We start from the raw sequence: 22,734 nt of genomic DNA, 5'->3' as shown, positions 1-22,734 counted from the left end.
TTGCGTCAAGGTAGATCCTTATTAAACCTAATCTTAATGCTCCTTAAGTCATCAAATCAATCTTAAGCTAATTCCTACAGAGTAGGCTTTGAGACAAATTACTACTGAAATTTGAGAGAGAGCGAGCGAGAGATGGAGAGAGAGAGACAGAGAGAGAGAGAGAGAGAGAGAGAGAGAGAGAGAGAGAGAGAGAGAGAGAGAGAGAGAGAGAGAACAGATAGAGAGAGTTACACAGAGAGAGAGAGAGAGATAGAACAGATAGAGAGAGTTACAGAGAGAGAGATATAGAACAGATAGAGAGAGTTACAGAGAGAGAGATATAGAACAGATAGAGAGAGTTACAGAGAGAGAGATATAGAACAGATAGAGAGAGTTACAGAGAGAGAGAGGAAGAGTGATACAGAGAGACAGGGAGATAGATAGAGAGATAAAGAGACATTGAGAGAGAGAATCAAAGTAAGGATGGAAAGTAGCATGGGAAGACAGATAGTCACATTCCTGGTACCATTAAAAATTGACCCACAATGACTAGGGGTTTTAAAAAGCAAATGCATACAAACTCCAATTCCCATCAACCAACCTCCATTTGGGTTTTCCTAATCAGCATCAATAATGATATTAAATATCTGATATCTTCATCTGATGTCATTTATATAATTATGTATCCAGATCAAGATATGATCTTTTATACAGATATGATATTTTAACCCATATTCAGTTTCCATATCAACTCTATTCTAGAGGATACCCATTATTAAAAGATGTCCAGATGAAGTAGATGTTAATATTGGATGTCAGTGTGAGATGGTCAGCGTGTTTAAATATGTTGATGATAAGCTAATCATACATTTCATATACTATTGATTGTTGATTAATGTGATCTATTTATTACAGTGCACATGTGGTGATTAAAATGAAATGCACAAATGCATAATCTGACTAAGTGAATTGTGATAACATCATAATTATTGGATTAGGTAAATAATCCTTCTTCATGTATTTTAATTGTTAGGGCAATTGTCCCTCTCTCTCTCTCTCTTGTGAACATGGTCAATAACCACCTCCACTATCTCCACGATCTCCTCTCCCCCTCTCCTTCTTCTTCTTCTCTCTATTTATTCTCTTATTTTCTTCCCTGAATGTATCACGATTGTTCATCTTCATCATTCTTCAATATGGTATCAGAGCAAGAGGTGGCTCGATCCAGTGCTTCCTCCCTCTGAATCTTGCCGGCGATTCTTCCCCATCGTCGGCGATCTAAGGGAATTTTTTTTTCACGGCATCTTCTTCCGCGGTGTTTGCCGATCTCGGTGGAAAACACAAAAATTTCTTTCTCACCGTCTATGCAAGAGTCTCCTCGTTTGCGCATACGTGCCCTCCTTCTGTCACTTCATCTCCACCGGCAACGACCTCTTCTCCGATGGCTCCTTCCATGGCCATTTCTCTTCTTCTCCTTTGGCTGCCCCCCCCCACCTGTCCCTCCATCTCACGGCCGATCTCGCTTCTTCACCCTCTTCTAATCCTACTTGTTATTAATCTTCTATTTCTCTTCTCTTCTCGGCTGCGGACTTACTCCCGACCGGGTATTCCAATTTCCTCTTATTCTTTCTTCTCTTCCCAATTCCCGCCTCCTGATTCTTCTTCGAGGGGGTCTTCATTCTTCCAAGATCTTCACGCCGCCTACCTCCTCTTCCTCATGGCGGCGGCCCTTTTGACGTGATTATCCTCGGCGCATCGTCTTCCAGTAATTTCTCATGGAATATTCTGCTGACTCTCCCATGTCTCACCATATGTCTGCACCGGCTTATACAGGGCCCGTCAATCTGTTTATCTCACAGTTGCAGGCGCCATGTTCTATTTTCTTTGGAAGGGCCTCCAATTATATCACATGGTCGGCGAGTTTTCGTCAATTTCTCAAAATACTTCAACATGAGTCCCTTTTGACGGAGGATCCACCGTCACTCGATGATCTGCAGTAAGATACATTTAAAGTTTAGGGGTTTAACCAAAACGTCTCATAGTATAAATAAGGGGATTCCTTGAAATAAATTTATCATAGCCAGAAAGTTTCAAGGTCTTCATATTATTATTCCTTCTTCCCATGGCTTTTCTCCATTTCGTATGTGATAAGGACAACGCAATGTCCATGGGGGGAGTGTAAAGGGGGGCTCATCAAGGTGAAGGCAAATATTTGATATTCCAGGGATTACAAGGATATTTATAGAGACTGCAAACTTAAAAAGCTCGACATGTCTAAATCGAGGATCCAAGAAATCAAAAAATGGGATCCATAATTAAATATTATCTTATGTCAAAATTTAGATCCATAAGTAAAAAATACATAATTAAATCATCTTTCTCAGAGTGGTACCTGTCGCTATAATGGTTGTCAAATGAATCACCCCAATTCACACAGATGTTTGACCACTAGGTTTTTCCCTACAAGTTTTTGCTCATTAAATCTTCGTGTCATTCGTTCCCTAATCGATCCTTGTGAATCTTTTCATTATCTCAAAACACTGTAGGGCCAGACGCCAAAGGAGAGAGAGAGAGAGAGGGAACACAACACAACACAAATTAGACATTATAAAGTGGTTTATCAATTCCTTCATCTAAAATTTTGATCTCTAGTTACTGTGACCATATATTCTTTCATTTGTTGGATACTCCTTGAAGGCCTTAGGACATGCCTAACACATTAAAACTTAATTGGCCATCCTAGTTAGGACTGATGCACTCAGAAATCTTTAGAAAACTCTATTTCTGACTCTTCTATCCTAGTCGGCCCACAAATTTGTCATGTCATCTTTATTGAGTTAAACTACCCCATCTTAAAAATATAGTACACAAGACTGATAATGAAAATGATTTTATAACTGAACTTTCAATGAGATGCCTAATGTGAGGCTGTCTTGTAAGGCAATAAATGCCATTAGACCCAACCATTGAGCAGACTATTAAAATTATAAAATGATTGGAATGAGTAATTTCATTAAGATGACTAAAATTACAACCATTTATATATATTTAACCAATTAAATATTGAATTACCATGTTATTGGTTTTATTATCTTATGTCAAAATTTCACCATAAATAACGCTTAATGCATTTTGTGTAGTTTGACTTATCTTGCTTGGGTTTCATGTCAAGGATGTTTATTGATAAATATTTTCAAGTTGTATGCTTGTAGAAATTAATAGAGCATTCAACCTGATTTTTATAGCTATTTCTTTGGGCTATTGGGCTAAATTGTAGCAACTTGGATTTTGGGCGTCAAAGGAGTGGTTAGAGAGATGTGCGCCACATCCAGGATCCCTACACAATCCTCTCTATTTCTGACAATCACACATTTCAACTAGAGTTCCAGAATTCAAATTCAACCAATCACATAGAGATAAAATAGGAAAAGAATGAATGAATATTCTTTTTCACTCACTCTACCTCATTATGGAGTTTCTCCATAAGTGGCTGGCCAGAACACCTCTCTTCGGTATCCTAGTTGTTCAACCTCATTGAAATAAGTGTTTTGATTGTTCCTCCTTTGCACATCTTTTTATTGCATTGAAAGCACCTCATCTTGGCAAAATACGCAGAATCAAGTTTATGAAGATGCATTCGGACTCAACACAGAAGCATCAACCATTTGGAAACCTAGATCTAAAGTTTCATCCTCATCCCCATCCATTTCTCTACATTAGTTTCATTTCAGACTCCTTTATCTATTTGGACGCCCATTCTCTGTAATTTCTCTCTATAAACCTTACAAAAATTAAGCTTAGGTGGCCAAGGAAAAACCTAATAGGGGGGATGAATTACGTTCTCTATTTATATTATATTTATATTTTTAATTATCCTAGGATTTTTCTAACTAACAAATGGGAGACACAATTAGTTTTTTAGACAGCTTAGCTTAATCCTTAATGCTATTCAGGGGTATCCATCCCGAGGTAATGATGTCCTGAGGTAACCGAGTTTGTGTAAATGCCCCCAAGAAAATTACTCAGAAAGAAGGCTGAACAAGGATACAAAGAAAAAGAAAAAGTTGATGAAACTTTGTCGCCCTCAACCCTCAAAGGCTTCCATGGAATGGTGTTGCTCGATCTACTTCAACTTGCCCCAAAAGCCTTCTTTTTATGTCCCCCAAAGCCTTAACCTGAGTGGTCACAAAGATTTAGCAATAACAGTATATTTCTGAATAATGTTTTCTCCTCAACATCACTTTGTATTAATGGCTACTTAAGATAGCATTCAAGACACGCACCAATTTTATGTATTTCATGAATAATAATTTTATGTCAAAATTTTATTAATTCTGAGATTAAGCTTCATAAATATAATGATGACTTCCCTTCAGTAATACCTCCTTGTTTGTAGTTGTTCATTCTTTAATCCTCTTTTCCTCCATGTTTTTTTGGTTAAAATTATTGATGCGTGTTTGACCTTTGATGATTAAAACTTAAATATAATTTTCAATCCTGCACTAAATGTGATGGTTTTACCTGGAAAAGTTTTGTAACACAATTGTGCACAACGTTTATTTCACACAAAGTGTTTCAAAAACAAATCATATAAATATCTCGAGATCAATCTTTCCACGTCCTTAGTTTACTGCCTGATCCTTCTGTGTCTAACTTTAAACCTTTGTAACTCTTTCCAAAATCAACCAAATGATGTGACTCTTTTCTATGGATGTTCTAAAAAATTGATATATGGAACAAAAACTCAAAATCAGTATGAAAGTAATTCTAAATATTGTAAATTTATCATAAGGTCAAGGATGTGCGGTGTTCAGATGTCAGCCTTCTTTCCTTCAAATCTTTAAATACGCTGCACCAAAACATATGATTCCAAGTTCTATGGACTTGGGTGGATGTTAAAAACAAATAATCTCTTCAAAGATTTCTCAAACACTGGTTTAAAATTTCTCCACGATTTGAGAGATCTCTTTAGCTTTTGGACTGCGATTTTCAAAGAGCAAGGAGAAGGGAGTTTGAAATTGGGGCTCAAAACTGTAAATATGGACTTAGAACTCCAAAGGGAGATAATGGTAATTTTTCAAAAATCCAACAGTATATGCATTGATTACGATTAAGCAATATAAAAGAATAATTAGTTTATCGTTATTTTTTATATTTACAAATTCGCCATCACTTCAAAATACCTTTCAAGAGTTAAGAGTGAAAACTAGCCGTTATGCAATGATTTGAATTTTCAATTAATATTAAAATTTAAGGTACTTTTACCACATCATTTAAATAAAGATTTCACGATCAGATACTAATATTTTCAGCTACTTGATTTACATTAAATCATAAGAAAATTCAGCCTTAAATACTCAAAGGTAGTGAATAGGATTTTGAATAAGTTATTCAACAAATCAAATGAAGACAAATTCACACAAATACCTGAAAACTGTTAAAAACTATGTTTATATTCATGCCATAAAAAATAAAAATCCTAAATACATCATTTGACTTGTTCAGCATATGGTCAAACTAAGTAGCCTTTCCATATATCTAAGGCTCCTATTTTATCTTCACATACGATCAGTCAACAACTTGACTGAGGGCCTATTGTGCTTTGATCTCAACCCTTATTTAGGCATGCATCACTTTGAACATTTATCAAAAACACACATTAAAGCATAGTGCTAAAAATTCCCTTAAAGCTTGATATTCAAAAACATCTCTAGTTTCTTCACTCAAAATTTTATTCTTCATATTTGTCCATTTAGCTTTCCAAATTCAAATTTAGATGCTTATTCCATATGTTTTCTCTCTTTAACCTTAAAAAAAATCTATAGTTTCTTCATTCAAAATTTGATTCATAGTATTCACGTCCCATTTAAATCCCATTCTACATTTATATCCTATTTAAAGGGATCTGCCCCATTCTGCTATTCAAATAGAGCAAAAACTTTAACTAGGTTTGAGTATCTTTGGGGGGTCCTATGACCCTGATCCTACCTCTGCACAGTCTGCCAAATATATATATATATATATATACATGTATACATATATATATATATATTTGTTATGTCTAAGTCTTTTAGCATTCAAAAAAATATATTAAAATATTTGTTATGTCTAAGTCTTTTTTTCCTTTGTAAATAATTCTATAAACATAAAACTCCAAAAAATGTATTTATATCTTCTAATTTTTAATAAAAATTTTTTCAGTCATATTTATTTATTTTTTATGATTTTTTTGCTTATGGTCTTGAAACTTAGTACGAGAAAATCTGTAAAAACTTCAAAAAATATCCTTTTGAGTTGTGAGATTATTTCTTTCATTTTTAAGTCTAGAAAAAATCTTCAACTTAACTACTGCTTCCCTTTGGGTTGACCCTTACTTTACATACCTATATCATCAATCGAGTATTGAATGGGTCATCATTATAAATATTGTTGCTTGCGTCTAAAATAAAACAATGACATATCACCCATAATTTTGATCTATCACAGTAGAGTTCAATTGAGTTTATCTATGGTTTGAGAGAGAAAGACTCAAATGTGCATTAGTCTCAATTAGGAAATACATGTCAGGTCAAAAGATGTTTATCATAATCTAGAAATAGTTGGACTCTAATTATGTAAACATGTGAGTGCTTGACATTCGGGTTGTCGTTTATTATCAAGTGACATACCTTGTAGCTATATCTACGCATTTTAGGTCAAATTAATGGCAGGTTTCACCTTAACCTGCTCTTGGTTAGAACCTTAACCTGCTCTTGTTTAGAGCTTAATCAAGAAATACAATAGTTCTATTTAAAATCTTTTAAGCATTGTATCATACTTAATTAAGAGCGGAGTTAGACGTGTTTACTCCTAATTAATTTTAACATTACAAATATTATGATGAAATTGAAAAAATATACATAGACATATGCCAAGATTTTATCAGTAGAAGAGATTATTTCAATACCATCCATGATTAATCAGCAGACTTTTTATAAGGAACCTCATAGTGTTGTAAGCGATGGTCTTATGTGACAAATCTACAACTCCATTCATCATATAGTGGCAAGGCAAGTAAGAGGGATACCTAGGACATTGTGGACTGGAAAGATGTGAAACTTATGGGCATTCGATGTGTTTTTGTTAGCCACTTACCCAAATTTACAGATCAAATGTTTCCAGGTTGTACATCCCACAATACACGCTCTGGCAAAAGAGAATGAAATCAAATTATATAGTGTGCAAGACATATTTCTCCTCTTTGTGTTTTTTATATTCAATATTATTTTTCTCCATAGCTTTTGCTTTTAGAATGCCATTATTTGCTTTGCCAACATTCTCTAAAATCATGCACATTTTCATGGTTTACCATACATTTCTCTATGTAGAATCTCACAAAATTGAGTAATCCATATAATCTCTTGGGTTCTTATACAAGATGCCCAATCAAACATTTCTTGTACTCATGGATCTTAGATAACCCACGGTATTAATAGGATAATATGGCAATAATTACATGTTTATTTGCATTAAATTGATTTTATATGAGTGATATCCCACCTATTAGGATTAAATCCATTTTTTAGAATTTTTAAGTACTTTGGTTTTTTCTGATGACATATTCTTAAATAGCATTGTTTCGAGTCGTAATATAATTTTCTCCCACCTTTCTTACAAAATACGACAATATATTATTTAAAATTTTCGGGTTTATAGTTATTTTTTGTGAATTATAAGATATTTTGGAGGGTTTTATTTTCATCCGATGATGACCAATGATGATTAGTGTTAATGATTGTGATTAGCTATGAAAATGGTTAGTGATTAGTATCACTCGATAATAAAAATGTGTAAATGATTAGTGTCACCCAACCATCAAAGGCAAACGGTTGCTTATTACTATTGCTATTAACGATGCCATGATGATATTTGTTACTAAAGGACTCTCTCTCATATTTTTTTGCCTCCCAAGGTGATATAGCTAAATAAAAAAGCTCATTTTTTGCAATAAACATGATGCCGCGACTGAGAAATTGTTATTCCTACTTTGACTGGTCGACAGGAGTGTTGCTCGTGACATGTCGCAAGACACGCGGCGTGCGCATGTCCTGTTCTCATTCATTTATGACACACACTGAGACATGTAGCCCTATAGGAGCCATTGTTCAATGGTTTAATCCCATGATGAGATACAAATCCTAAAAACAGACTTGACAACATTGGCAAGGATGTAGAGAGGGAAATCTTTGGATTATACCAATGGATAGGAATTGTCCAATTTGACGGCTTGATATCTGACGATCTAGAACTAACTCGAGTGAAAATTTTGAGGGTAGCTTTGCCTTACGTTCTCTATCCATTCTTTGTTTCGATTTATAAATCGAGCCCCTGATCTTTGTTCAGAATATCTTTATGCCCACTTCCACCTAGAGAGGAAGATAAAAATAAAGTGAAGTTTTGGAGGTCAATCTAGCGTGTTCTAGGTGTCTCAAATGCTTGGAGAAGGCCAACAGAGAAGTGGGAAGGCTGATTTGCATCAGGAAGATGCCTTGATCCCAACAGAACATAATGATATATGGTTAGTCTCTTACATTATATTAATCATTATTAAACACATTCACATAGGTAGATCATATCCATCATCGATCACCATTTATTTTCATCTACCATTCATGTCAAGTGCTGACTTGCACCTATATCAAATATCACTCATGCCATCATGATCTTGTGACATGTTTGTCTCTCTATACACCTTAACTTCTATCGCCATTCATCTTATTCCTCGCTCATTCCCTACATCCACATCCTTCATCCGTACATTGCACTCCATTATCTCCATGATATATTGTCTTCAAAGCCTCCTATCCCATATTAAACAATAAATTCTATATTTCTTATAACCATTTATCCTATGTTCTCAACCCTATTTATGGTCCGCTCTTCCCGTCTTCTTTCATCTTACTCTCTTGTTTTCACTTGCTTTATTCACAGTCCACTACTTCCAATCGCGGTAATAGTTATCTTAATCTTATTAAATAGTTATTGACTTTCTTAATTCATCGCTCCTAGCAGAAAATTTCATTGACTTTCTTAATTCACTCCAAAGCGCTAAGCGCGGTATCTTCTTCTCTCCTAAACTACAAGTCCGCTCGTAAACTTGCACCTTTGGAACCTTGTTCGTTGTTAACACCATACTGAGTCATCTCGAATGTGTTACTTGCTCACCTCTCAGGAGCCCCTGTATTTGGCTTTCCCCAATGTTGTTCCACTTTATTACTGGAATAAGTGCTGACCCATCACCATCTTCATTTTATGGCTACCTCTTAGGCTATATGTAACCCTTCTTGTTCTCTTAAAAGAACCTATTAAGTGAGTTATTACCCAAAGATTTGTTTCCTTGGGAGACTACTGGTAGTCATCCACTTTCTTGTGCATTTTGAGTTTGTCAGTGTGTTTCTTGGAAGATGATAATAACCCAAAGGTGAAATAACTCTCTACCAACCTTTTCTAATCTCTGACCAAGGAAAAAACTGCTGATCTGCATGCAAACTTTTTCTTTTTCTAAATATCTATTAAATCTTTTGCCATAAGAACGGATGATCAAGATCGGGAGGCCAGAAGGGAAAGTGCTGCTATTATTGACCCCTGGATCGGGTGGTCAGTCTTGCACGTCACGTTTAACATGATCTTAAACCTTCGTTTATTCTTCCAGTCTAGAAACTTGCATGGTTGGGTATCCATGGTGAATAAACTATTGGGATAATACTACGAGGAAGCCCGAACTTCCAGTTTTGTAAAGAAAGTAGCCCCAACTTTCACATTTGTAAAAAAATAGCCCAGACGAATGAGACGTCGCCACTTGGCGTCCATTTTTTTTCCCACAGCTGGTCAAAGGGTGACGTGGATGCCACCGTGGCGTCCAGGTGGACTCCACGGTGGCATCCATGTCACCGCGTGACGGCCGACGACGCCGTGGTCCGTCCGCCCACACCGCCGCCCGTCTCTGTCTCCCGCCGCCGGCCGACTCCGTCCCCGCCACCGCCCGCACCCGGCCGCCGCCGCTGCGCTTTCCGCCGCCGACGCTGCTCGCTGGCGTTCGCCGACGCCGCCGCCCGTCTGCCGCGCCGCCAGCGCCGCCCGCCAGCGTTCGCCGTCTGCCGCCGCCGTCGCCGCCCCTCTTCCTCCGCCGTCGACGCCGCCTCTCTTTCTCTGCCGTCGACGCCGCCTCTCTTCCTCCGCCGTCGACGCGGCCCTCTCCGTCCGCCATTTGCGTCGCCCCTCTCCGCATCCTCTCTTCTCTTCCCTTTTATTCTTGTCTTCTCTTCTCTTACGAGCTTCTCTTCTCTTCTCTTTTACTCTCATCTTCTCTTCTCTTACGAGCCTCTCTTCTCTTCTCTTTTACTCTCGTCTTCTCTTCTCTTACGAGCCTCTCTTCTCTTCTCTTTTATTCTCGTCTTCTCTTCTATCTTCTTTTGCTCTATTCTATCCTCTCTTCTTACGAGCTTCCCTTCTCTTTTATTCTCGTCTTCTCTTCTCTTACGAGCTTCTCTTCTCTTCTCTTTTACTCTCGTCTTCTCTTCTCTTACGAGCCTCTCTTCTCTTTTATTCTCGTCTTCTCTTCTCTTACGAGCTTCTCTTCTCTTCTCTTTTATTCTTGTCTTCTCTTCTCTTCTATTTTATTCTCGTCTTCTCTTCTATCTTCTTTTGCTCTATTCTATCCTCTCTTCTTAGGAGCTTCTCTTCTCTTTTATTCATGGGAAGTGGCTGAAGGTGGAGATGGCGAGGAAGAAAGAAAATCAGAAGAGGGCCGTGCAGAGCTTCGCATTCGAAACTCAAACGACGAGCCCATCGCTAACGATGGTGAGTTTTGTTAAGATTGGACGGTCGCGATGATGATGGGTTTGGTCTAACGGATGGTGTGGATTATGGTCAACCTTCCACATCCTCTCCCCTCGCGTGTATAAATCGCATGAGAATATCACATCAAACCCTATTTGCGCCGTTATTCTCTCTCCTCAACGCCGCATCACCTTTCTCTCGTTGGAAGAAGAAGAAGAGGAGAAGAAGAAGAAGAAGAAGAAGAGGAAGAAGAGGAAGAGGAAGAAGAAGAGGAAGAAGAAGAGGAAGAGGAAGAGGAACAAGAAGAGGAAGAGGAAGAAGAAGAGGAAGAAGAAGAGGAAGAAGAAGAGGAAGAAGAGGAAGAAGAGGAAGAGGAAGAAGAAGAGGAAGATGAAGAAGAAGAGGAAGAAGAAGAGGAAGAGGAAGAAGAAGAGGAAGAAGAAGAGGAAGAAGAAGAGGAAGAGGAAGAAGAAGAGGAAGAAGAAGAGGAAGAAGAAGAAGAAGGAGAAGAGGAAGAAGAAGAAGAGGAGAGAGGATGAAAGAGGAGGAAGAGGAAGAGGAAGAGGAAGAAGAGGAAGAGGAAGAAGAAGAAGAAGAGTAAGAAGAAGAGAGAGCAGGAGGAGGAAGAAGAAGAGGAGGAAGAAGAAGAAGGAGTAGAAGAGAGCGGAGGAAGAGGAAGAATAAGAGGAAGAGGAGGAAGAGGAAGAAGAGGAAGAAGATGAAGAAGTAGAGGAATAAGAGGAAGAGGAAGAAGAAGAGGAAGAGGAGAAGAAGAGGAATAAGAGGAAGAGGAAGAAGAAGAGGAAGAGGAGAAGAAGAGGAATAAGAGGAAGAGGAATAAGAAGAGAGAGGAGGAAGAGGAAGAATAAGAGGAAGAAGAGGAAGAGGAAGAAGAAGAGGAAGAACAGGAAGAGGAAGAAGAAGAGGAAGAACAGGAAGAGGAAGAAGAAGAGGAAGAACAGGAAGAGGAAGAAGAAGAGGAAGAAGAAGAGGAAGAGGAAGAAGAAGAGAGAGGAGGAAGAGGAAGAATAAGAGGAAGAAGAAGAAGAGGAGGAACAGGAAGAGGAGAAGAAGAGGAGGAGGAAGAAGAAGAAGAAGAAGAAGAGGAGGAAGAAGAAGAAGAAGAAGAGGAAGAAGCAGAATGTAAGTATCCTATGCGTAACTAAATTTCCTCTGTGTAATTAATTAAATTATTCTGTTCTGTCCGTTTGTCCAATAGGGCTGATGATCGAAGTATTGTTTTTGGTCCGGATTCAAGCGATGTGTGCTCAAGTGATCTCGATGGATATTCAAGCGAAGAATGGAATGAAGAGTTTGTTGACGGGTAGAGGAGTAGAAGAGAAGAACATGAAAAAGAGTTCTACAGTGATGGCGAGGGTGAAAAAATTTGGCCATCAAACTACGCTACAAGATATGATCCTGGGTGCCCCGTCGGAAATATTACATTTCAATTGGGCATGACATTTCAATCAGGTTCACAGTTTAAAGCAGCTATGAAGAACTACGCCATATGCAATGGGTTCAATGTTAGGTTTGAAAGGTCTACGGAGAATAGAGTGGAAGTTGCATGCCATAAAGATTGTCCATGGAGGCTATATGCTAGTTGGGATCCTACGAGGGAGGCCTTTGTCATAAAGTCATTAAATGATGAACATAGGTGGAGTAGGGATCCAACAAATATACACGCCGATTATCGTTGGATTGCAGAACACTTCTTAGAGACTATTCGAAGGGATATGAACTATAAGGTAGTAGATATGCTGCGAGAATTGCAAGAAAAGTATGGAATCATAGTTTCACGCCCCACCTGTAATAATGCAAGGTCCTTGGCGCGCAAGATGCTTCAAGGTTCTTTGAATGAGCAGTATCACACGCTACCCTACTATGTGGTTGAGTTACAAAAAGTGAATATGAATAGTACTTTCCAGTTGGAGGTGCAGCACGACATTCATCATTCTTTGGCTATGTTTAGCAGACTCTATATTTGCTTCGAATCTCTAGCAAGGGGGTTCCTTGAGGGTTGTAGACCAGTGCTTGGGTTGGATGGTTGTTTCCTGAAAACCGAATTGAAAGGGCAGTTGTTGAGCGCTGTGGGGAGGGATGGGAATAACCAGATGTTCCTTATAGCTTGGGCGGTGGTAGAAGGGGAAAATCAAGCTTCATGGACTTGGTTTATCAGCCTTCTGATGACTGATTTAAGGATTGTCGATGGCTACGGTTGGACGATGACTAAGACTTACTTGACTTTTAATTGAGTCGTTCCCTTTATACTACTTATTCTAAGACTTACTTGACTAAGGCGGAATCAATGTTGTGCACTAATACGTTGATACGCCTTGACATCTCTCAGGGTCTCGAGAATGCAGTGGCAGGTTTGTTACCGAATGCGGAGCACAGGAATTGCGCAAGACATATTTATGCAAATTGGAGAAAGAAGGGACATTCCACCGACATCTTGAGGAACCTATTTTGGAAAGCAGTGAAGTGCACAACTCGCGAAGGATTCGAGAGGGTCATCGGACAAAGGAAGACATTGAAAGCAGAAGCCGTACAAGATCTTCTAGAGGTAGGCGTACAAAAGTTTTGCAGTGCTTTTATTTCTGAAAAGCCGAAATGTGAGGTTATTGATAACAATATGTCTGAGTGTTTCAATAGCTTCATCTTGCCGAGTAGGGCTAAACCCATCATCGACATGTTGGAATACATTAGAACGGCAATCATGGAACGTATAGTTAAGAACAGGGAGATATTCTCGGAGAGTGCTGATTCCTTATGCCCTCGGATAAGATGGGTACTCGAAGATAACAGACTGAAGTGTAGGGCATGCAGAGTTATCCATGCAGGCCATCTTAAATTCGAGGATAGCACACATGGAGAAGGATACGTGGTTGACCTGCGTGCCCAACACTGCACCTACAGATATTGGGCTATTACGGGCATTCCATGCCCGCATTTTGTTGCCTGCATTAACTTTATCCGGGCCGACCCTGCTAACTACGTCGACGAATGGTTGAAGACGGATTCATACCAGCTAGCTTATACTTATGGTATCCGGCCGATGAATGGGGAAAACATGTGGGGGGGAAATGATGGAAGCTACCTCTTCCCCCCATTGCCAAAGAAACAACCGGGAAGGCCGAAGCATAAAAGGAAAACTAATGTTAGTGAGGCAGGTCCTAGTGGTCTAAGATTAACCAAGAAAGGCGTGCAGATGCACTGCTCTCTCTACAACCAAGGCGGCCATAACAGAAAGACATGCGGCAATAGAAGAGAACAACACGCATGCGAAGTATGGATTGAGTTTTTTTTTAACTTCCTTTATAGCCGCTATTAACATTAAAAAAAAAAGGTTTAAGCACGTAATGCAGGGATCACAGTCTTCTTCAAGAGGACTCAGCAACTTGTTGAAGAGCATGACCAAGTTACAGGTTTGATTGTTCTTAATTTTAATTAACTATGCCGCACTCGGTTTGTACTCGGTTATTAATCGGTCCCCACATTTTATAGGTACCAAAACCAAAATAACCGCTATACAGTTACAAACCATCTTTCCACAATGGCTACAAAAGACTGCATGTAAAATCACGCCTGGTGCAGCAGCATGTACGAGCTTAACTTGGGGGGAGGTGACTTAGTAGCAGTATGTGGATTTCGACAGTCATTTTCCATTTCAGTGACACCTCTTCTTCTTCTTCTTCTTCTTCTTCTTCTTCTTCTTCCTCTTCTTCTTCCTCTTCTTCTTCCTCTTCTTCTTCCTCTTCCTCTTCTTCTTCCTCTTCCTCTTCCTCTTCCTCTTCCTCTTCTTCTTCCTATTGTTCTTCCTCTTCCTCTTCTTCTTCCTCTTCTTCTTCCTCTTCCTCTTCTTCTTCCTCTTCCGCTTCTTCCTCTTCTTCTTCCTCTTCTTCTTCCTCTTCCTCTTCCTCTTCTTCTTCTTCTTCCTCTTCCTCTTCTTCTTCCTCTTCCTCTTCCTCTTCTTCTTCCTCTTCCTCTTCCTCTTCTTCTTCCTCTTCCATGAACACGGCACCTGCGACGAGAGTAAAAGAGAAGAGAAGAGAAGCTCGTAAGAGAAGAAAAGACGAGAGTAAAAGAGAAGAGAAGAGAAGCTCGTAAGAGAAGAGAAGACGAGAATAAAAGAGAAGAGAAGAGTGGCTCGTAAGAGAAGAGAAGAGAAGCTCTTAAGAGAAGAGAAGACGAGAATAAAAGAGAAGAGAAGAGAGGCTCGTAAGAGAAGAGAAGACAAGAGTAAAAGAGAAGAGAAGAGAAGCTCATAAAAGAAGAGAAGACGAGAATAAAAGAGAAGAGAAGAGAAGCTCGTAAGAGAAGAGAAGACGAGAATAAAAGAGAAGAGAAGAGTGGCTCGTAACAGAAGAGAAGACAAGAATAAAAGAGAAGAAAAGAGAAGCTCGTAAGAGAAGAGAAGACGGTAATAAAAGAGAAGAGAAGAGTGGCTCGTAAGAGAAGAGAAGACGATAATAAAAGAGAAGAGAAGAGTGGCTCGTAAGAGAAGAGAAGACGAGAGTAAAAGAGAAGAGAAGAGAAGCTCGTAAGAGAAGAGAAGACGAGAATAAAAGAGAAGAGAAGAGAGGCTCGTAAGAGAAGAGAAGACGAGAATAAAAGAGAAGAGAAGAGAGGCTCGTAAGAGAAGAGAAGACCAGAGTAAAAGAGAAGAGAAGAGAAGCTCGTAAGAGAAGAGAAGACGAGAATAAAAGAGAAGAGAAGAGAGGATGCGGAGAGGGGCGGCGTCAACGGCGGAGGAAGAGAGGCGGCGTCGACGGCGGACGGAAAGGGGCGGCGTCGACGGCGGAGGAAGAGAGGCGGCGTCGACGGCGGAGAAAGAGAGGCGGCGTCGACGGCGGAGGAAGAGGGGCGGCGTCGGCGGCGGCAGACGGGCGGCGTCGACGGCGAACGCCGGCGGGAGGCATCGGCGGTGGCCGGAAATGCGCGGCTGCGGCGGCCGGGTGCGGGCGGCGGCGGGGGACGGAGTCGGCCGGCGGCGGGAGACGGAGACGGGCGGCGGTGTGGGCGGACGGACCACGGCGACGTCGGCCGTCACGCGGTGACGTGGATGCCAGCCGTCACGCGGTGACGTGGATGCCACCGTGGAGTCCACCTGGACGTCACGGTGGCATCCACGTCACCCTTTGACCGGCGGTCGGGAAAAAAATTTGGACGCCAAGTGGCGACGTCTCATTCGTCTGCATTATTTTTTTTACAAATGTGAAAGTTGGGGCTACTTTCTTTACAAAACTGGAAGTTCAGGCTTCCTCGTAGTATTATCCCTAAACTATTTGCAGACTCACCATGCTGAACGCTCCGAGTCGCGTCATGTTTATTAAGCTGTATACATACGTGTTGTCTGTTTATTACCGGAGCAAGAAGCTTCTTTTCATTGGCTGGTTTCTATCCAGGGATGGATTTGACCAAACTGCCCGGCCCGGCCTGCCCGTATCTGCAGGGTTGCTTGGTGGTGGGATTGGACCAGGAAGCAAGTACGAAATTCATCGGATTTGGCCGAAACCCTTTAGTCCGGAAAAGCGTGTATGTGAAGGACATTTGTTTATCGCACATTCCGGCAATATTAATTATTGCTTCTAAGTAAGCGACTCAAATATAGAGATACATATAAGATAATTATATTTAAAGATCGATGGAAAGAGGTGTATACCATCTAATTTGGTCGAAAGCCTTTAGTCCGGGAAAAGTGTATTTGCTATGGACATTTATTTATAGCACAACCCGACAACAGTAATCATTGATTCTGAGTAAGCGACTCAAATATAGAGATTGATAAACAGATAGGTGGATATAATGATCGATGGAAAGAGATGTATAGACTCAAATCTAAAAAAAGGGTGCTAGAGATAGAGATTGACTGATAGAGAATAAGATGGCTGTGAAAAAATGGATATTTATAGAGAAAGAGATATAGGGAGAGCGTAAATTTACACATATGAATCTACAGAAAGGTAGTGGTGGAGAAAGATAAAGAGAGGTACAGGGATCTGAGTAGAAAGACATGCGCTGTACATTACTAAAATGGAGAAAGAGAGATTGAGAGTCAGAGAGCTGCCATAAAAAAACTGTTTGTTTGTGGGAGACCGAGATTGTCGACCGCGGTTGTCATGGATGCCGAAACGGGGCACCTTCCTTTTGACTTACCCTCCATTTCCAAATATTTTTTGTTTCATTTCTTGAATGCACTTTTGAAGTTCAGGGATATCCCAAAAAATATAATATTCTAGAGTAACAAATTTAGCAAGCATTTTTAGCCAACAGACCTATCCCACATTACTTTCTCTCTCCCTCTGTACCTGTGCTTCTTTAATACACTCTTCTTCGGTTGGGGATATGTTTTGTAGGGCTACCCAATTTCTCTGATCACCTGATGAAATATCTTGACGATTCTCGAAACAAAGAATTAAAGGTATCCGCACACACCAGTGGAAATAATCCTAGAGGAATTCTACTCAAGAGATCGGTAACGTCAGACCCGACATCATTGAACAAGTTATATGATTTTAGTCTATTAATAATTGAAACCGTAACAATATACTTCGCATAATATTAGCTGTTACGATTCGATATATTTTCTAAATGGCTAGGCTTTAAGTTAGCTAGAGGAAAGATAAACGTCCGGATTCAACATATATAGATTCATTAAATGAGTCCAATATAACGGCAAAATGATCCATTATAAATACCAGATAATTGTAGTTTTGTCTCTTGCGAAATACAACGATCTTAGCTACAGTGTATGTGTGTCTTTTTCTCTCCCCCTTCCCTCTATCTCCTCTCTCCATTTCTTCCTTCTACTTCTGATTCAATTTTCCTCAAAATCTTTCAATAATTCCTATCAACAAGGACCTTTTCTTATTCATTACATTGGTAATATACTGCTTTCGGTGGCATCGAGTCTGGTCTAGGATCTCCGAATGATTAAACAAAATAGATGATCTCACAGGACTTTGAGCTTCATTATATCGTTATCCAGAGGTAGATAGCAAAAAAGCTGTCTCTGATCATCTCTCGGAGCTACCTCTTCGTGAACACCATGTGTACAAGAAATGAAAGAATCGCGAACAAAACGGTCTCAACAAAGGGAACGGATCAGAATCAATAAAAGTAATCGACGAGGCTGAGGCCAAGGCCAAGGCGGAGATTTATTGGGTGCAAGTCCGGCTTCTTGGGCGAAGGAAACGTGTTCAAGTCGAGGTCCAGGCAGACCGAATTGCCGCAGCCGGTCTCCCCCCCCCGCTCAATCTCTGCGCAGCGGCGCGCGAAGGACTCAGCGGCGGCGCGGTGGCGACGCATGTGGCCGCCGAGGGCCTGCCCCATCGAAAACTCCAGCCCACAGATGGGGCACTCGTGCATCTTCGGCTTCCCCGGCTCGGCTATCTTCTCTCCCGGCGCGCGCGGCTTCTTGTGGCTCGCTCGGTGCCCGCCCAACGCCTGAAAAGACGCAAACTGCCGATTGCACGTCTTGCACCCAAACAACCGCCCCCCCTGCCGGGGGACGTGCGGCTCCTCCTTCCCGCCAGAAAACAACATCAGAAGTTCATCTTCTTCTCCTTCTGTCCTCGTCCTCTTCATTATCTTCCTCTCGTCAGTTGAATCTTTCTTTTCCCTCTATCTTTCTTCAAACGTGTTCCTTTTCCTTTTATAACTTTCTGCTCTTCCCTTACATTGGGATGGGAGCAGAGAGATAGATAGATAGATAGATAGATAGAAAGGTAGAGGGAGAGAGAGACAGAAAGAGAGAGAGAGAGAGAGAGAGAGAGAGAGAGAGTTTGACACGACCTGTCGGTTCCTTTGATTCGAAAACACAATGAGGTAAATTCTTAACAACTCAACGCACCAAACTAGTTACGGCGACTCCAATTCTCTAAGTCTCCAAGTGGGTGGCGGTAAAGGCGGCGGGTGCTCTAGAAGTCATGTGACTTCGGGTCGTTTTGGCTTCCACGTGCATACGAATTTTGTTTGTTTGTTCTAACTCCCAAGGACGTTTCCTCTATTCTCACTTGACGCAGATAGTCAGAAACAACGTCAAATCAATATGTAACAAAATGAACCACGATCACAACTTTCTTCTTCAAAAGGCTAAGACGGATCTCCATGAATCCCAGGCCCTGTCCACACTATCGAAGCAGTCGAGCTCGTTTCGATAGTGTAGTCAATATCAGAGAAACTCGGTTCTCTTTCTCTTTCTGATGTCATGACAAAGGCGGAAACTTGGAATGAACTTTATGTTGACTTGGACTAACTGTCTTTACACGATTGAGGCTAAACGATATGGGTTAGCGGCACGGCAAGCTTAGTAGGATTGAAGAGTCGAGTGAACGTGGTTACTTCGCCTCGGCTTGTGGGTTGTCCGACGCTTGCGTGGATGAAATTAGTCATGGATGAAATTACTTTTTCTAAAAAATATCGCTTGCGAGTTGGAAGTTTTGTCGTGCAGCACAAGGCCCATAAAGTCATGACCGTAGTGTTAATTTAATGCCCACAGAATAGGCCTGAAGACAAGCAAACGCTGGAAATTGTGAAGCAAGAGAGGACAATATTTTTCGAGAGGTAGATAAATAGAGAGAGAGAGAGATATTCACGTTCCTGGGTATTTACAACAAAGCCAATACATTTCAGCTCCAGCCCACATCAGGCGAGAATGACCTTCCAATAATCCCCTGCATAAGGTCATAAGATCGTAAATACATTTGTCTACACGGTTGTATTGAGGTCGTTTACGGCTTGTTCGCCAATCAGTTTATTAAATTACCAACTGTCAGTATGTTATATCAATTTCGATTATCTCAGAGTTACGAATCGCTGATTCAGGTGTCATAAAACAATCCCTCTCTCCATAAGATCCAACCATTGAGGGCACCTAAAACTTTCTATACGATTGGTTGGGATAATTTCGAATGATAATAAGAGTTCAAATGGTTTTCTCTAGGTTTTGCAAGAGATAGACTCTACTAAACGTTGGTCCTAAAGAGAGAGGAAATACATGTCAGGCCCAAAGACTTCGCTTCTCACCTACTAGTTACGGGACTTCAATACACAAATGTGTGAGTGCTTGACACTGGGTTGGTATTTGTAGCCCAAATTAATGGTAGGTTTCATCTTCACTTGCCATTGCTAAGAGCGTCATCAAAAATTACAATGGCTCCATTTGAGATATTTTAAGCATTGCATCCTTCTTGACTAAGAGTGGACTTACACCTGTACCCCATCCTTATGAATTTTTCATTCCCAGAGACTAAAGATCGCAGAGAAAGCGTGTATCTAGACCACCCTGCATGATTGCAGCAGACCTTTGTCCAGGGAACCCAATAGTGGAGGAAAAGATGGTCTTAAGTTACAACTTCACTACGTTGTTAATAATATGTTTTTAAGGGAATAAATAGGGATAGCTAGGACATCGTAGACTAGTAAGTGCGTAATTTTCTGGGCATCCGTTGTGTTTTTAGTGGCAACATGCCAATAAATTATAAATCAAACGTCTCCTGGCCATACCTACCGCAAGGGACAGGGTATTACAGAAGACAACAGGACCATTTTTTTTCTTAATGTTTTTCTCTTCATGTTGTTTCTTCCCTTTTCTTCTTATTTTACTCATATTTATTTGGATTTTAGCAAGCCATTCTTGTTGTCCTGCCAATATTCGCTCCTATAAGCAGATGTCCATCCTTCCGCATGCATTTCTCTTTCTAGAATCTCAGAAAATTGACTTATTCATAGAATCTCTTGGACTCTTATTCATAGAATCAAAACCAACTTCTACACGTCGATCTCTCTCCCAGAAAAGGACGAAAGGCCCGAGGAGAAGTATTAACAAAGCACGATCATTGTTCCACCTATCTTTTTCAATCTCTGACCAGGGAAAAAAATCCCTGATCTGCACGCGATTTCCTCGAAATATATGTTAAATTCTACGCAATAAGATCAGATTATCGAGAACGGTGAGCCAATGGAAGCAGAGGGGACATCCCGAAGTCAAACTGCTGTTATTATTGACCACTCGCTCGGGTGGTCTCTGTTACGGCTAGCATTTCACACTCATTTGGCTCTTCGTCTCTTATTTCTAGTCTTCAAACTTGTAAGCTTAGGTATGCTCGGTCAATAAGCTATTTCTATACCTACCATGGTCAACGCTGTGACTCGCCTCATGTTTATGAACTTATACGTTCGTATTGATTTTATAAATGCAGAGCGAGAAACTTGTTTTGACTGTGCCAGTTAAATCTTAACTGCCCGCCCCGGCCCGGACTTGGCGGCAGTGCGGTGGCCGCGCTCGTGCACCTTTGGCTTCTTCGGCGCCGCTATCTTCCCTCCCAGAGCGCACCGCTTCTTGTGGCTCGCTCGGTGCCCCCCCAAGCCTGAAAAAGCCCACAATCTAGTTCGCTCTTGCACCCGAACAAACGCCGGAAAACAACAGAAGATTTCGCTCTTCTCCCCTTTCCATTATAGTTCGCTGCATTCTTTTTTTCCCACAATCATAGATTTCAGAATTCTTTTTACGTAGGAATGAGATTAAAAATAGTACAGATCGGGGGAGAGTGTGTTTGACACGGCCGGTCGATTGGATTGAACGAAAGACACCAAACTACGGACGACGACTCCAAGTCTCCAAGTAGGTGGGATTTAAGTGCTCTAGAGGCCCTGTGATTTCTGGTCGTTTTTGTTCCCAAGTATATACGGATTTCGCTGGTCTGCTCTAACTTCTGAGGACATTTCATTGATTCTCACTTCACGAATAGTTTGAATGAACGTTGACTCATTAGGGAAGAAAACAACGATAATGGTGCAAAGATGTCTCACGATAAGATTACGAGAGTATTGAAGAAGAAGTAAAAGAATGAGAAGGAGAGTTAGGATGACACCAGGTGTAGTTGATAGAGATCGTTAATTAATTTCCTCAATACAAGTTAGTTCGTACTTATAGTTAATAGTCATAACGGTTTGTATAGGGAAGTTATAAATCGAGATTCATAACTTCCTAGACTAAATTTCGTACATTAATTGTTTTGACCGTTACCTATCTATCTTTAAACCTATCAAGAATTCATCATAGCCATCTATATTTTCCTATATTTAATCCTATTCATCTATTTCTCATAACGAGTATAAGTACGTGTCCTGTTTTTACTAGTCTACAGTTCTTTAAGTTCCTATTGGTCGATGATGATGATGCTGCGTGGCTTGTGGCTTTCTGATATGGCGATCGGTGACTCTTTAGATGGCAATGTGCTTCTTCAAAAGCCTACGGCGCATCGCCAGGACTCCTGGCGAGCTCCCGTCAAAGTTGTCCCCATAAGATAATCTCGGATACTTTTGCTCTGCCTCATGAGTCAACGTTGAAATAAGGTATATGTTGGCTTTGGACAACTTGTAGAGAATCACCCATTTGCTGATTGAAGTGATGAGAAATGGACAAGATCAATAGAGGGAAAAGATAGAAGAAGATGGTAGTAGAAGAGTGAGAAGTAAGAGAAGAAGAAGAACGGAACGAAATGTATTCGTCAAAATGGCTCAATAAAACAAGTTCAATGTATCCCGTTTTATAGGGATTCTGTAGGTACGGATCTAACTAGCCGTTGTAACGGGTAGTAAGAATGGTATCGTGGCCGTTCTCGACTTGTTGACGCCTGAGTCTTCTATACCCCCCGTCAAGCTCAGCGGCAGCGGCAAGACGTTGAGCTTGGCTGTGAGGAGAGAGAATCGAGCTCGTGGGAGAGGTTTGGTGTGAGCATCGTCGAGCTGTCCTTTTCTCGAAACGAATTGATTGTTAAGGGATTTGGCAGCGACTTGTTCACGGACTAAGTGGAAATCGATGTGCTTTGTCCTGGCATGAAAATTGGGATTAGCGGCTAAATATGTAGCGCCAAGGTTGTCACACCAGAGAGTTGGAGTAGAGAGTAGTGCGATATTCAGTTCACGAAG

At 40.7% G+C, this 22,734-nt stretch overlaps 1 protein-coding gene across 1 annotated transcript; it reads right to left on the bottom strand.

The window, feature by feature from the left end:
• Positions 1–17,887: 17,887 nt before the first annotated feature.
• Positions 17,888–18,441, bottom strand: LOC144715675 (uncharacterized). Its single transcript, XM_078590633.1, has one exon. It carries the CDS (start codon positions 18,385–18,387, stop codon positions 17,911–17,913), a length of 477 nt encoding a protein of 158 aa, XP_078446759.1. The 5' UTR covers positions 18,388–18,441; the 3' UTR covers positions 17,888–17,910.
• Between the last annotated feature and the right edge of the window lie 4,293 nt (positions 18,442–22,734).

This window comes from Wolffia australiana, chromosome 19 (genome assembly GCF_029677425.1).
Source record: "Wolffia australiana isolate 7733 chromosome 19, ASM2967742v1".
In the NCBI taxonomy this organism is placed as follows: Eukaryota; Viridiplantae; Streptophyta; class Magnoliopsida; order Alismatales; family Araceae; genus Wolffia; species Wolffia australiana.
This window is presented reverse-complemented; position numbering and strand designations above follow the sequence as displayed.

Bases quoted from the DNA above. Each gene is read 5' to 3' on its own strand.
- LOC144715675 (XM_078590633.1), bottom strand. From the start codon at position 18,387: ATGAAGAGGACGAGGACAGAAGGAGAAGAAGATGAACTTCTGATGTTG.